General features: G+C 34.3%; 1 protein-coding gene across 1 annotated transcript in view; it reads right to left on the bottom strand.

Moving 5' to 3' along the window:
- Nucleotides 1-17,433, bottom strand: part of EXOC6B (exocyst complex component 6B) — a 675,781-nt gene that overhangs the window by 350,775 nt on the left and 307,573 nt on the right. The window contains 1 exon segment of the mRNA XM_070476359.1: nt 15,145-15,213. Within this exon segment, the coding sequence (XP_070332460.1) occupies nt 15,145-15,213 (69 nt within the window).

Genomic DNA, 17,433 nt, shown 5'->3' with positions numbered 1-17,433 from the left:
CTTCCCTACAACTATGGTCATTAGACTTCCCTGTAACATGGTTCTGGACAACCAGAGTAAGAATTTTGACAAACAGGGTCATACAAGAATTGCGAATACAGAATTGTTAAAGTATATAGCAAAGAAAATGCTGAAAAAGAAAAACAAATTAAGATAGACAATAAATACAAAAGGCTTTCCCACCACCATTGTTATTTGCAATCATTACTGACAGGAAATCAAGTCTAGTTCCTAACTGTAGTGGAATAAGAAAAACCATGGGTTAATTAGGTTTATAAATTTCACATAATTATTCTCTACCAAATTAGAGTACAAGATAATTTACTTAACACTTTTAAGTGCTTAGAATAGGGCATCACACAAAGTATGATAAATTTAGCTGCTTTAATGATAATGAAAACTGATGGAGGAAAGAACACAAGAGAGAAAACTTATTTCCAGTTTTTAGTCTCAATTCTGCTATTTAGCAATAGGTGACTTAAGACGAGTAATTCAACTGCCCTAGGCCAAGGTTTCCCCCTCTGTGAAATGAGACGATTAAAAGAAAAGGTATACAGAGGTCTTTCTCCTCTTATATAGCATGGCTTTTAATCTGTAGGATAGGATTTTTATAAAAGTAACATTAAATGGGGCTTACATGGCAGCTCAGTGGTAAAGAACCCACCTGCCACATGCGGGTTCAGTCCCTGGGTTGGGAAGATCCCCTGGAGGAGGAAATGGCAACCCATTCTGGTATTCCTGCCTGGGAAATGCCATGGACAAAGGAGCCTGGTGGGCTATTGTCCATGGGGTTGCAGAAGAGTTGGACATGACCTAGCAAGTAAACACCAACATTAAATGGGGATGGGCTGTGAGAGGAATTGCATGGGTTTTCTTGAATTGTTTCTTATATCTACTTATGTATTATACATGCATCAGTCTAGTTTCTAGTCCCTTGCTCCATCTGCATCACATCCTTATAAGAATTTGGTGATAGAAGATGGGGGTGAGCAGAACATGTACAAGTTAGAAGGAGAAATATTTCTTTTAAGATCTAGTTAGTAAAAAAAAAAAAAATCTAGTTAGTATGCCAGGTACTTTTTTTTAACATATACTCTTTCACTTCATTCTCACAGAAACACTGTGAGATAAACACTCTTATTTGCATTTTTAAATGGGAAACTGAAGCTGTAAGAATTTAACTAACACATGAAGATCAAGATCTAGATTCAAGCTTGTCTGATGTGCTCCCAATGTTTTGTTTTTAAATTACAAAATAATTCATCATTTTTGCATAACCTTTTATTGACTGAAGTTACTGTTTTCTTGACAACAGAAACAGACAGAGATGGGATGCAGCTTTTACACTTTGGCCTTCGCACCTGCTTTCTTTCTGACATATGAAAATGATCCACCTTGCAAAACTGAAGACACATATGTGCTAAAGAAGGAGAACTGCAACAACTAAAAGAACCTAAGTCTTAATGACAGTGTAAGTCACCATACCAATAGTGAATTGCCTACAGCTGGACTTCTTTATCATATATGAAGAAACAAACTCTATATTAATTTAAACCATTATGCTTGGGTTTTAGAAACACATTAACAAACACAATCTGTACTGCTACAAACATCATCATTAAACATTATAAATGACTTAGTTTTTCACATCTAAAAAATACGTTAACATATCTTACACTTCGTTTTAAGACAAGAAAAAACTCCAAATGTTCAATAATAACACTCTATATAATCAATTAATTTCAATTAAAACATCTAAATCTTACTCTATGGCATATTTTATTCCTGATCTTAGGGGGAATGCTTTCAGTTTTCCACCACAGTCCTTTTATTTTTTACAGTATTTTCTTGACATATTTTGATGATATTTGTTCATTTATTCATTCTAAAGTTATTTGCTAAGCTCCTTCTGTGAGGTAGGAATGACAGTATTCTGAGATTTTCAGAAGTTTTTGTTAAAGACACTGAAGAAAGAAACTAAACTGCCTACATTCCCTGAGAAAGTCAGGGGTATGGACAAGCAAACAGTCAGGTGTGTGGACAAGCAATTCCACACCAATATCAAAGTCCTAGACTACTTCACCTAATGATTGTGATCTGAGTTTTGGAACCAGAAAAAGAGAATCCACTTCCATTTCAAACTCAGGTTTTTGAATGCCCCACAATTCTCAGCAGTAAAGAATCTGCCTGCAGTGCAGGAGACAGGTTTGATCCCTGGGTCAGGAAGATCCCCTGGAGAAGGAAATGGCAACCCACTCCAATGTTCTCTTGTGAAATCCCATGGACAGAGCAGCCTGGTAGACTATGGTCCATGGAGTCACAAAGAGTCGGACATGACTAAGTAAGTGAGCCTATATAAATGGCCACACAATTTAAAATAAATCCATTTGTATTCCTGGTGGAAAACGAAGTCTTCATTACACCTGCTACAACCAATCACAGATAAACATGAGCTCCAGTATTTGCTTCTGATTAGAAGATCATTTTGGAACATGTAATTTACATAAATGAATGACTAAATTTCACCTATAAAACAAAAGGAAATTCCTCCCATACATGCCCTCTTACTTAGATCACAAGTTTCTGGCAACAATTATTTATGCCCCCCTCCAGAATTCCCAAATATTAGGGCAACATATTAAACTAAGTACCTAGTATAGAAGCCATTTTAGAGAAACAAACAAAACAAACTAAAAAATTTAAATTTAAAAACAGAAAAATACCTGGCAGTCACAACCAAGAAAGAAGGAAAAGAAAGAAAAAGATATAAGAGATCTGGATATATGAGATGAGGGAAAGAAGACTATAAATGCCAAATCGAGATCACAGCAATGAAGAAATTTGGCATAATTAATAGGAAGAAACATCAAAAGAGGAAAGAAAAGATGAAACATGTTTCAGGAAAGAACTGCTTGTGCAAAGGCATCGTTATGAAAGAACACTGGGGTCTGTACATCTGGAGCAGGCAGGAGGAAAAGAGCACTAAGAATGAGGTAAGAGAGATAAGCCAAGGATACAACAAGGAAAACTATACAGACCAAGTTAAGTAGTTTACTTTACTCTGAGAACAATGAGAAACTAACGTATTTAAAGCACAGTTTTTATATGATTTAAACTGTGCTTAGAAAGATGACTGTGTGTTATATGGAAAGTGAATTACTTCTTGTTCATTTTGTCAGGACTTAAAAAACAGCTACAGTATTGTAGTATCTAAAGCTGTTTAAGTGAGATATTCTTGTTTTAAAAAACGTAGGCACACTTGAGAAGTTCAATGTTCCCAAAGTAAGCATTCTGAAAAACAAACACAAGCATGTCTAGGAAAAAAAAAAGTAAATTTAGTCACTTTTTTTTGCCTCTTGTTTTACTCAAAGCCAAATGATATGTATGCCCATGGGTAATAAGGTCACCAGGTTAAAAGAGCAATATGACAATTAAAAAAGTTAGATTACAGCTACTACAAACCAGGACCCATTAGCCCATACTACAGGAAAGTTATCACGATACATGGCTTTTCCTGTGCCCTTATCAATGCAGTGCACAAAGTCTCACCCTCAGCTTTTCTCTATGGTCTATGTAGTGTTTACGCCTATCTACCCTCCCCAGGCACCGGTAGGTCAGTAAAACTAGGAGGCACTGAGATATGGCCGGAGAGTGACGAGACAATCTGTTACGTGTCAAAGATGGACTAGGAGTCACCAAGCATTTCAGGGCAAAACTTTCCACATTAAAAAATATCGCTAAAGAAAATACTTAAAATACATTCTTATTGCTTAGAAGTACTCAAGGTCACCATGGAAACAATCAGGAAAGCTTTCAGCTCTGTTCTAACAGTATAACGATTTGAAAACAGTACCTACTCATTTCAAATTATGGTTCTCAGGAAGGCATTTTGATTAAAAATTCAACTTTCTTTTCTTACTTCCCAAAGTAAGTATATATATTTCAACTAAACATAATGAATTTAAAAAACAAACAAAAAACAGACCTCTTCAGAGTCTCTTACATAGGAGCTTTTCTCTAGACCCATCAAATTATAAATTTTTTGATCGCCAAAAAGTTTGATGATCAGGAAACATCCTAATCATCTTTACATATTTCACTGAATTAGGAAATGCTTCCTTGAGTGAAATATAACATTTTTATTTTCAGATCTCAGAATATACTTGAATATACTAGTATGAACTGTGAAAAACCCAAGATAGAAATAAAGTACACAGAGTTTCAAAGACATTTGAAATAGGGCCCCCCTTCTTTTTTTCCAACAGGAAAAAAAAAAAAAAAGACAGATCAACTGATAAAACTGGGGTTCCCCAGAAAGACAGCTCCAGAAACAACTGTAAGGAGACTTAGATCCCATTTGCCTCTGACAAGGCTGAAATTCTATATCCACAATTTCTAATTCTGTGTGAGAGGCAAAATCAACTGATATTTCCCTCTCTCTGTACCACCATCTTTGTGAAAGTCAAACAAGGAGAAAAACAAAAACAAAAACAACCTTATCCACTAACTCGAAGCACCAAGAATTTTGCATATAGGCTTTATCCATTTATTTTTATTTCTACCATTGTAGTAATATTAATAAATGACTGTACTTGTATTTATATCCAAACCAAAACTTAAATGTTCATTCAAGTTTCTTTGTAAGAAATTGAAAGAGTTTAAATAATGGATTTTTACTAGTTATATAAATTAATACAAATCAATTGTCTTTGTTCAAAGTAGAATCAGGATTTTACAGACTAGGCTACAGTAAAAGTACAGTCAATTGTAATGAAAACTAAATAATCAGTCAGAGCTTTATTTATTAGGATTCACTGAAATGGCAACCCACTCCTGTATTCTTTCCTGGAGAATCCCATGGCTACAGGATCCTGGCAGGATTCAGTTCTTAAGTTTGCACAGAGTCAGACATGACTGAAGCACCTTAGCAAACACACACACACATTGCCAGGTCAATGATCTATGAGAAGCACTGTCAAAAGCTATGTGAGGTTGATACCTGAATACCTTTTTTTTTTTTCATTTGATAATCAATTATCTTAAAATCAAGGTGTAGCAAGGGGGTTTCATTTTTAAAAATAACAATTTAAAAATCTGACCATCAAAAATATACCCCATCCTTCAGATTTCCTTTAAGTCTATGTTCTAATTGTTTCTACTAAATTTGTTGTTACAAATTTAACAACCCCATGGATTGTAGCTCGCCAGGCTCCTCTGTGTAAGGGACTTCCCAGGCAAGAATACGGGAGGGGTTGTCATTTCCTTCTCCAGGGGATCTTCCCGACCCAGGGATCAAACCCATGTCTACTGCACTGGCAGGCGGGTTTTTTACTGCTGAGCCTCCAAGGAAGCCCTCTACTAAATTCACTTGGCAGTTAAAGTATCTTTTGATAAAAGTACAGAAATAAGAAGCATAAAACCTTACCTCTGGTAGCAATAAAAGAACTATTTCAGACTGAGCTTAGTCTCTACCAAGTGAGATATTTCCCTCATATTTACCATATGAATGAGTCACTTACTTGATGTAGTCAAATTTGCATATAGCACTATGAGACTGATGAACAAAGTATTAGATAAAATCCAAGATGATAAAATTATAAATACAGGCATAAGCTACAACACTTCAACGACCACTACTCAAAAGGATCTTTAAGTCTAACCTTGAGAATGACAAAACTAATCATTTTTCTTTAATTCAAAATTTCAGACTCTTCAAATATTTATTTCTCAAGTACTTCAAGTACTTCTATATAATAGCCAATTGATACCACAAAGTTCTTTAACTGATTTCATTAAATAATTCCCTTGAGATCTCAGAAAACTTGTGTCACTTACAACTGCTTATATCTTTTCCTTTTTCCACTCTCCAAATCCTTCCCTTACTATTAGTGTAATCTGTAGTTACATGACCGTGAATTTTTTAAGTTCTCCCAGCTGCCAGTACAGGCCATACCAGTAGAAATCCTCAGATTATAAAGAGAGAAACAGTTTTCACATTATTTCTAAATCTTTGCTCTGTATCCTTCTAAGTTGAAGAATTCAGGGGGATACAACTATCAGTTTAGATGCTGACGCTAACTTTACTCTTAACAGAAAAACAGGTCCACCCACTTGCCATGTATAATGGCTTCCCTGGGAATAAAGATTTATGACAAAGAAATAAGGTTACTTTGAAACATGCTTTTAAAGTTAGATTTTGGCAAGGTTTTCAAGTCTAAGAAAAAGACAAGGTGGCAGGGCGTCCTTAGGGGGCTTATAAAAGAGGGTACTCAAATGGAATTGGGATAAGCTACTCTGGGGCATAGGTCTGTAGTCAGCAGATACCTGAAATCTAACTCAACTTATAGTTCCCTTTAGATGAATTATTCTTTCTAGGTCTTTGGATGAGACTCAGGAGTTAGGGAAGCCTCTGAAATTCTAAGCAGAATACAAAGTGCATGGATATAAGCACATCTTGTCTGGCGAAAGGGTTCTCAGCTTTCATATAATTCTCAGAGGCCTCCTGCTGAAGAGAGTTTTTAAAAACACTACACTTGTAGTATTATGTTGCCTTTATAATAATGAATTCACTGCACAACAGCATTCTTCTCTCCTTATATCTTAGGCAGTTTTACAGTATCCTTTAGTGACTGAAGGACAATTATACGAAACTAAGGTTCTGATGATTTATGTAATACTGAGGGGTTACTGCCTACTAAAAAAATCCATATATTGCTATAATTGCTATCCCTGGACCCGAGATGTCAGAAATGTTTAAAATAGTTTTTTTCATTATAGTGTAACACACATGCAGAAAAGTACATAAGTCAAAGGTATACATTTGTCAACATTTTTTAATCTGGTAATTTCTTAAATTGTTAATGAGCAGATGATATAGATCACTGACAACCAGCATACCACAAGAAGATTATAAATCAGGCCCACCAACTAGGGGTTATGGTTATATTTACAGATTTGCTCCCCTAGTATCTTAATGATACCCAAGATCCTTGTTATGGGGCAAAACCCTTTAAGTGAGAGAAAGGTGAGTGAGCAACGAATCTGAAGAAGAGTCAGAAAGATGGAATAGTACATAGAGAAGCTTGAAGTACATACAAATCTTTGTCCAAGTTGATTGGAATTCAAGGCTTGAAGCCCATAAACATGGCAGACATCACTGGATTGATCAGATGTTTTTAAAAAAATCTGAAAGACAGACTGGTTTCTGTCTTCAGTAGACAACTATCCATCTTTTAAACTAAAACTACACCATGTACAGAATCTCAGATTATTATCATTCATCATTCTCCTTTCAGTTAAATTTTTAGTTTATGCTATTTTCTCTCCTCCTAAAAAATTATCCTTAATGACTGTGTGATGTCTTATATCCTATCCCTTACCTGCCCATTTCTAAACTGTACAGGAAGATTTAAATAGTATAAGCCATTTAAAACAATTCTATAAAATATACCTACCTTTGCTTTGTACACTTCCATTTGCATTACTACACCAGGGATCAAGTCTCAATTAACCACTATCTGACCCTTGTTCACTTTCTTCCCTCCCCTCCTCCTGCCAAAGTTTGCCCTTCCTGCCAAAGTTCAGCACTTCCTAGAAAAGTCTCACAGCCTGTTTGATATTGTACTTCACTTTAGTCACCAAAGGAAGAATTTACAGGTGCTTGGCCCCATCTATAAGACCATGACCGAAATCTGACCTCCTGTTACAATACGTGAACTCCTGCCCTACTGATAAGGCTGGCAGATATAAGTAGGATTTTTCAAATAATCCTTTGGGAATTTATAAGCAGCACAGCCATAAAAGGGGGGTGAATGGAAGGTCGGTTTCACTAAAAATAATAAATATTGCCATGTTTATTCAAAGTGTGCCTTGTTATCCTCCAGGCCAAAAGTTCAGATAAACACTATTGTAAATGACAAATATTAGAACTTTTTGTTACTTCTGTTATGATCCTTCCGTTGGACACCAATAGAACTGTTTTCCCTTGTATGAGCCCCAGCTATGATATTGTGTAACAGTGACTGAGACTACAATACTGGATTCATTTGCAGGTCAAAAGGAGGGTAGTCATATTTCAAAATAAAAAACTTTCATTTAGCATTATATTCTACTAATACTAAGTGCTATAGTATTATAAGTATTATAAGTATAGTATTATAAGTATTAAGACTAAGTATTACAGTCTACGGCAGAAAAAGAATGGCTATTTAGAATACAATGGTATAATACAGTAAGCACTGACGTAAACATGTACTAGGTTCTATAGTAGTGCAAAGAGAAAGAGCATCCACTGTGCTTCACCTGAAACATCAGGAAAACCTGCTAGAGGACTTGAGTAGAAAACAAATATGAATCTGTAAAATAGAAATGGGAACAGTAATTCAAGCAGAAGGACCAGCATGAAGAAAGGATGAGCTGTGTGAAACAGCATGGTATAGTCACGAACTGGAAGCATTTCAGTGTCAGTAAAGCAAGGTGGGAAGCAGCAGGAAAAACAGCAGACTGGACACGGAAAACCTACTATGCTTTCATATGCTGTGTCTTCTTCTATACTTCTACATTTTACTATACAGATGACCAATTATAGCATTTTATACAGACATCATTGATCAGATTTATATGATAGATTATTAAGACTACAGTGAGAAGTGAGTGAGGGGTTATGATATAAGGTAGGGAGAACAGTTAGGAGACAGTTTTCAGTAATCTTGATGAGAATCTAAACTAGGGTAATCATTTTAGGAAAGGAGAAGGTGAAGTAAAACTACATTTAAGAGGTAACACTTGCAAGATTTGAGATCTGGATATGTTACTAAAATAGGAAGGGGTTAGGTAGTTAACTTAGTTTTAAATTGTAAACTATCAACAAAGTCAAAAGCTGCTAAAAAGTCCAGTAAGATACAGATTCAGAGTAGTGGTATGAACAGAAGATAAATACACTGGGTTGATGAAAGAATGAAAAGTGAAGAAGTCGAGACAAGTATAGGCATGGAAAAGAATGAGAAAGAGAAGGTTTACTTTCTCCTCACTCCTCATTTCTCTATTCCTAAATCTTTTCCGAAAGCCTAACTCTTGAAAGTCCCTTGGACTGCAAGGAGATCAAAGCAGTCAATCCTAAAAGAAATTAACCCAAAATATTCATTAGAAGGACTGATACTGAAGCTGAAACTCCAAAATTTTGTCCACCTCATGTGAAGAGCCAACTCACTGGAAAAGACCTTCATGCTCGGCAAGATTGAAGGCAGGAAGAGAAAGGGGCAACAGAGGATGAGATGGTTGAATACTATCACCGACTCAATGGACATGAGTTTGAGCAAACTGTGGGAGATAGTGAAAGACAGGGAAGTCTGGCACGCTGCAGTTCATGGGGTTAAAAAGAGTCAGACATGAGTTAGAGACTAAATAACAACAAGAAAAATGCTAATATGAACTACATAAGGAAATAAGAAAATATTTATGTTACAAATATTTATATTAAGTAATCTATTTTTAAATATCATTGTCATTAACATTACGAGGAACTAGCTTTTATCACACAACAATATAAATTAGTAGTTTGAGAATAAGGAAACAAATACAGAAAAGTGACAAATTATGGCCCCCAAAAACCTGTGAAAAGATTCAACCCTAAAAGTTATACATGATTTAGCTCTTGCTTTAGCAAATGAGATCTCTGAGTTCTTATCTAAAGACACTGTAGGTCCAGTACAGCAACATCTAAACACCAAAAAATATACAGCTGACTTCTTACCACCCTAGTTGAGGGTTGTACCTTTTCAAAACTTGTAAGAAACATTATAAATGGGGAAAGAGGCCAGTTTCTGCCATATAAACAGTACATTAAAATTTACAAACACTAAATATTACATTATTGAATGTATTCTGAAATGTGCAGCTTAAGGCCCCCTTTTTTGTTCTCACAATTTAAGACTATATAGACTTTGTATATTTAAGAATGTGTGAATTTTAAATAATTGATAAAAATTGCACATTGGTGGCAGAAACTACAATCTCTATCAACATGTCTATACTTTGTCATATACTTTGAAAAATACCTATAACATGTCTCATGACTAGCATCAGAGACATATACTTCTTGATATATCAACTACCATTTATTAAATGCCAACTATGCACTAAGCCAGGCAATGTTCATACCATACCATAACTGCACTAAGTAGGTAATGATTGGGCTTCTCTGGTGTCTGAGATGGTAAAGAATCTCCCTGCAATGCAGAAGACCTGGGTTCAATCCTTGGGTTGGGAAGAATCCCTGGAGAAGTGAATGGCTACCAACATCAATATTCTTGCCCAGAGAATTCCATGAACAGAGGAGTCTGACAGGCTATATAGTTCATGGGGTCCCAAAGAGTAAGATGCAACTGAGCATTATTATCACATTTTATATATGAGAAAGCTGAGGTCTGCGTGACTTGCTTAACACCACTACTATCAAATAAATTACTTCAGTACTCTTATGAATCACTACTAAACTTCTCACTTGAGGAACTAGCATACACACAGTGATAAGATATAGTGCTGTCATATTATAGTCATTCAAATGTTGTAACTTATTTCCTGACAGAGTATAATTTTGTAAAAGCATAAGTCCTTGATTGAGCCACCAGGGAAGCCCTATCCATCTTCAGGTACCACTTATTTATCTGTTCATTCAACTAATATTTATCGAGTACCTACACCAAGAACTCTTGTTGGTACTGAGGATATAACATTAAATTAAACAAACTACCCATTTTCATATACTTTATGAGGAAATATTCACTTGATTTTACAATTGTGAGGCTTATAATAAAACTTAAAATTTTATATAAGCAAATATGGTTCTTTAGCCATATGTACTACTGAAGAGAGCAAACAAAATCATGAAATCACTCAGTCATGTCTGACCCTTTGTGACCCTGTGTACTATAGCCCAGCAGACTTCTCTGTTCATGGAATTTTCTGGATAAGGATACTGGAGTGGGTCATAGAAGTAAGATAATATGGGGAAAAGGAGGAGGAAGTACGTGGCAAATGAAAAATGCATATTACTGAATGTTATTTCTACTCAACTTTCAATAAATAGATAACTTTTATATTATGTAAATCATTTCATAAGACAGAAAAAAGGGAAGGATGTTCAACAATTCTAATAAGGTTAAAATAACACTGACTTACAAACCACAAAGGAAAATACAAAAAAAAAAGAAGAGTAAGAACAATACTAGGCCTGTGTTACTCATAGCCATACACATAAATACAAAAAAAGATTAAAAATAAAATAGACAAAAAGAAGTAAAATTAAACAGGGAGTTAAAGAAAGGCAGTGATTTACACCCTTAACAAGTTGGATTTATCTAAGAATAAAAGAATTAATATCAGAAGTATCTACCAATGAAAGCCATCACCTTCAGGAATTAAAGAATAAAAACCACAGCATTTTATCAATATATTTGGAAAACAAATTCAATAAAATTCAATACTCATTTATGTTTTAATAAAAAATTATAAGTCTAGGAATAACTAGATAAAGAATATTTACCAAAATCCTATTGTAAGCATCAGTTAATGGAGAAACTTTAGATATTCTCTCTTTGAATTTAGAAATCAGAGAAGGATGTCCACTATCACTTTACTGAACAGCAAAGTAATGATGATCCTGGTCAATACAACATCACAATAGAAAGAACAGAGATAAATGGTTACGAAGAAAAGAAACAAAGTAAATATCTGCATATACTACGATTAACCACACAGAAAACTTATCATAAACCAAAAAACAAACTATAATAACTAACAGAAGAATTGAGCAGGTTGCCAGATGGAGGGTAACTTATAAAAACCAGTAGTGTTTCTCAATATCAGCAATAATTTTAGAAATTAAAGCAGAAAATAGCAACAAAAACTAAGTGTTCTGCTAGTAACTAAACAAAAAGTGCCCAAGACTATTAACAGAGAAGAAGAAAGCTTAATTAAATAACTTTAAAGTCGACCTTTTCTTCCACAAATGGGATAACTTAGTGTTATAAAGTGATCACTTCTTCCTAAAACTTATCTATAAATTCAACTGATTCAAATAGAAATTCCAGGACTTATTTCATATAAATGCAAATTGATCATAAAATATACATGGAAAAATAAAGATCTATAAATAGTGAAAGCAATTTAAAAGAGGAAAAATGAAAAAGGACTTCTTTTACTATATATGTAGGTATATTACAAAATCAAATATAACAAATTAGAGAGCTGAGACACAGATTCATACAAACATGAATATTTAGTGGATGCCAGAAGTACTACCAGGAATTACTCAGTAAGGTACAGATTATGTAATAGATGGGATTAGTAAAACTGAATTTATCACACAGAAAAAAAATTAAGTTGGACCCCTACCTCATACAGTATACAACAGTGAAAACAAGATGAATCAAAATTACAATGTGAATTGGTAAAATGTTAAAGGTAATGGAAAAGGAACGCTCTATGACCTGGAAGAGAGGGATTTTTCAAGTAACTTTAAATAATAATAATTTCAAATAACAGTTTTATAATAATAATTTATAATTAATCAAATAATAACTACCAATAAAATGATTATTAATCAAATAATAATTTCTAATAATAATAATTTCAAAACTCAAAAAGTACAGATTATAAGATTACTACTGGTTGACTCAATTATATTAAAATCAAAGATTTATATTTCATAAAAGATAACACAGACATAGTTTAGAATCTGGTGGTGAACTGGAAAAAGGATATTTGCAATATCCTAAACTGTTAGTATCTACAATATTGGAAGAATGCCTGAAATGTCTCTTTCCAGCAAACAGAAAAGACAAAAACAAGATATCTGATAAAAAATTGAGCAAAGTCTAAAAGTAGGCAGTTCAGAGAAGAAAAATCTTAAAGGATTAGTAAGTTCAAAGAGGGAAGCATAAAGTTACCAGTAATCAGAGAAATGCCAATTAAAATGATATCAATATCCATCAGGTTATCAGAAATTAGAAATTGGTAAAATTAAATATTATACTATACCTTACAACCAAGAATTTCATACTTAAAGTATAGAAACTCACAAGTCCATAAGAGGGTATTTATTTGTTACAACAGAATATATTAGGCAATTTAAGAGTTAATTGAAGGGAATGGCAATCCATTCCGGCATTCTTGCCTGGAAAATCCCATGGACAGAGAAGCCTGGTGGGCCACAGTCCGTGGGGTCACAAAGAGTCGGACACAACTGAGTGACTAACACACACTAAAGTAATAGATAATTAAAACACAGCAAATACAAATGGGATCAATTAACTATCACATATAAGCAGGAGGCAATGAACTAAATGTACAAACTATAATGAGGAACAGATATAAAAAACAGTACTAAACAAAGATATAAGAAATAGAACTAAGTCCATAAGACAATACTATTTGAATAAGTTAAAATCAAATACAAAGTTACTATCTACTTTTCAAAAACAAAAACATAACCATGATCGTATGTTAAACATATTAAGAGTTAGTATAATTGGGGATGAGAGACAAGTGGAGTTATGGACAGGGGACGAATGGAAAAACCATGTTAAAATGCAATACAACAGGGGATCTTATATGAAATGACAAAAAAAAGCATGTGACAAACTAAAATGTATATAATTCTCCTGGTAAGCATATGACTGCAATGAGGGAGACCTGGGTTCGATCCCTGGGTTATGAAGATGCCCTGGAGAACGGAATAGCTATCAACTCCAGTATTCTTGCCTGCAGAATTCCACGGACGAAGGAGCCTGGCAGGCTACGGTCCACGTGGTCGCAAAGAGTCTGACAAAACTGAGTGACTTTCACACGCATGATATTAAAAAGAAGCAGTCAACTTATTTTAGACGTTTTGATACAATTTTATCTGTATCTTGCTTCAGTCATGTCCGACTCTTTGTGACCCAATGGACTATACAGTCTATGGAATTCTCCAGGCCAGAATACTGGAATGGGTAGCCGTTCCCTTCTTCAGGGGATCTTCCCAACCCAGGGATCAAACCCAGGTCTCTGGCATTGCAGATGGATTCTTTACCAGCTGAGCCACCAGGGAAGTCCCATTTTTATACAAAAGAATGATGAACAGAGAAAAGGAATAGAAAGTGAGAAAACAGAGAGATGGGGAGAGGGGGAGAGGGGAAGAGGGAAGCAGACAGCAACAAGTCAGAGGAGGAAGAAGAGCGGAAGAAGCTATCAGTTCTTTTCTCAAGCTATGGGAGGTTACCAAAGACACTTCCGGCTATAAAGTCCACCCAAACTATCTGGAGTAATGATACTATGGTAAATATATAAGGAAAGAATATGGATAACACACTAGGCAATAAGACATATTCAAATAGGCTGAAAACCTGATAGAAGATTCACTGAATTTTGCTATAAAATGTATTGATAATGGACTTTTCTCATCAATTTGTCTTTGATGATACTTTAATTTTTTTACTGATTGTATGTATCTGTGTGTCTGCATGTAGGTATACTACCAACAAGGATAAAGCGCCTTTCTTAGAATGATATTGATATCCACAGTATTTCTCCTCTGAGAGGTTCCTCTTTCCATATGTGTTACATGACAAAGGAGTAATTACCATCAGGAATAAAAAAAAAATCGTATTTTAATATTTAAAGATAGGCTATTGTTATATGAATATCACATTTTTAAATTAACAGTAGAAATTCAAACTTGTGTGTCACTATTTTCAGCTATAATCTAATAATCTGTTGAAGACTGACAGAAATTAATGTTACTAGCTACCACATATGACATGGCAAAGGTAAATAAAAGATTCAAGAAGAAAAGATTATTTTTTAATAACTGATACTCCTTAAAAAAGGAGAAGGGAGCAGCAGAGGATGAGATGGTTAAACAGAATCACTGATTCAACAGACACGAATTTGAGCAAACTGTGGGGGATAGTGGAGGACAGAGGAGCCTGGTATGCTACAGTCCGCAGGGTCTCAAGACTCAGACACGACTGTGACTGAACAACAATAACAATTCCTTAATAATAGTTTCTTATTGCTTAATAATAAGCAGAAAAACCATCAAATATGAGAAAGCAGAGATCTGAATTCAATATAGAGTTTTATTAGGCAAAGCCAAAGACTCACCAAGACAGAATATATGTGTAGACATCGATAAACAGGAGAGAAATCAACCAAATCTTGGGCCCCAGGTACCTGCAAAACAACCAAAATTGTCACAAAATATTCAAACAAAGCTATTAAGAGCAACAGCACTCATTTTTAATACTAAAGTGTTAAAACAAAGTATGCTTCAAGAAACCTAGCTTTAGCATTTCAGTTATAGATTAAAGAACAGTGAGGCTATCATCAAGGCTGGGACACAGAACTGAAGAACAGATAACAGAGAAGAGTAACAGGTATCTCTGGTCTTGCATATGCTTTTAGAGATACATTTGGAGGCTGCAGAAAAAAAGCAGGAAAGGGCATTAGAATCTGTGAATATTTAAGCCAGCATGCAGTCAAATACAGAAATACTCCAAGAAGAGAGGGGAGACGATATTTTTAAAAATAAATCAAACCTAGAGTATCAACAAATTATAGTATGAAAAATGCACACAGATTAATCCTGGACATCAAAAAAGGAAAGTAAAACAAAAAACTTCAGGTAAGAACTGCATTATAGTCACAGTGCTAAAACTGATTCATTACAATCATGATGATGAATAAGTCACATTTACTTTGACCTCAATTTCCTCATCCGAAAAAAGAAAATATTAGTTGACCTAAATAAATTTAATAAGAATAAAAGGAAACACTGAAAAGCGAGTATTAAGCAAAACAGAACAAAAAAAAAAAAGACAAAATTACATGAAGAAATACAGCAGTCAAAATAAAGACTAAAATATAACTAAAGACTAAAGAAAGACAAAGACTAAAGTTATTTTTTTTAATTTATTTTTATTAGTTGGAGGCTAATTACTTTATAATATTGTAGTGGTTTTTGCCATACATTGACATGAATCAGCCATGGATTTACATGTGTTAAGACTAAAGTTTTTAGTACAACACTAGTAACTTGTATGATTCATCTGAATACGAGTAGCAGGCACATCTAAATTGGTTTGGGCTGACTCGTGATTATAAGGTCAGTTTCCTTTACTTCATAAAAATAAACCTCATATCTTCTTTGGGCGAACTGATTCTTCATCAAGATGCTTTTTCTAATGAAACCTATTCATTCTGCAATTCAATAGTACAATATCCATTTTCTTTTCCCTTCAAAACCATCACATGTCTCTGTATATTGGTTCAAATTTATTGGCTGTTCTGTTTATTTGCTTTGCATGCAATCAGAAATTAAATCTCTATGTTTGGGAATCTCACTCAATATAGTATATATCTATAAGCACTCCACACAAACTTTTTTGTGACTCCAAAGACTGATAAGTGCTCAGGATCCTACACCATGGCCAAAGCATAGTTTTACTTTAAAAAAAAAAATCTAGAAGAGTTAGTGAGCACTGCCAAATTACTAAGAAAAGCATTTAATGGCACCATGTAGGTAAAGAAAAGTATGACTAAAAAGCATGTAAAAATTCTAACTTTAAGAATACAAATGGACATTCATTTTCATCTTAACACAGAGGGCAACAGGTGATCATTACAGACACTTCTGTGAAATGACTACAACATTAAAGCCCCTTGTTATAGTCGCTCCTCTTTGATTTCAAGGAAATTTATTTTATTTTTCCAGAAAATCAGAGCTTACCAGTGAAAACAGTAGCTAAGTGAAAAACAATTTCAAAGGAAGAAACAGAGAAAATTCCCATAAAATTATATTTACAATAGTATTCAAATTACCTAAAAAATTACATGTATACATGAAAAAGACAAGAAAAGAAATGCATAAAAAGAATTACTTTGATCCATATGGAAAATTAAACTTTTTCCTTATTTAGAATTAATGATTATAAAGTTATTTTTAGAAATATATCCTTTAAAAATATTAAGAATAATTTTAAACAACAAATTTCATCACAACTTTGTTCCTATGTTCTTCATAGAGTTTGTTTTGTTTTGCTTTGAACTCAAAGCCATAGTTTCATTCAAAAGGAACCTGCTTCTAGCCATTGCTCAGAGTCTTAGCCCTTTCACATGTCAGACCCATCCTTAAAGAATGAACATCCCACCTTAGGGGACAATTTCCCTAGAAATCTGTGACAAATAACCTAATGGGGCCCTTTACTAATGCATGAGAAGACGGGTTTTTCTGGACCAACTCAAAAATAGACATAATTAGAGAAGAGACAAAGGCCTTTCCTGTCATCTCCAAGGAAACACTGAAAAGCAAGTATTAAGCAAAACAAAATATTTCCTCCAAATATTTACAACCAAATGTATTCTCTGTAAGGCTGTCTTGACATCATCATATTC

The sequence above is a fragment of the Odocoileus virginianus genome, chromosome 2, assembly GCF_023699985.2.
Source record: "Odocoileus virginianus isolate 20LAN1187 ecotype Illinois chromosome 2, Ovbor_1.2, whole genome shotgun sequence".
In the NCBI taxonomy this organism is placed as follows: domain Eukaryota; kingdom Metazoa; phylum Chordata; class Mammalia; order Artiodactyla; family Cervidae; genus Odocoileus; species Odocoileus virginianus.
This window is presented reverse-complemented; position numbering and strand designations above follow the sequence as displayed.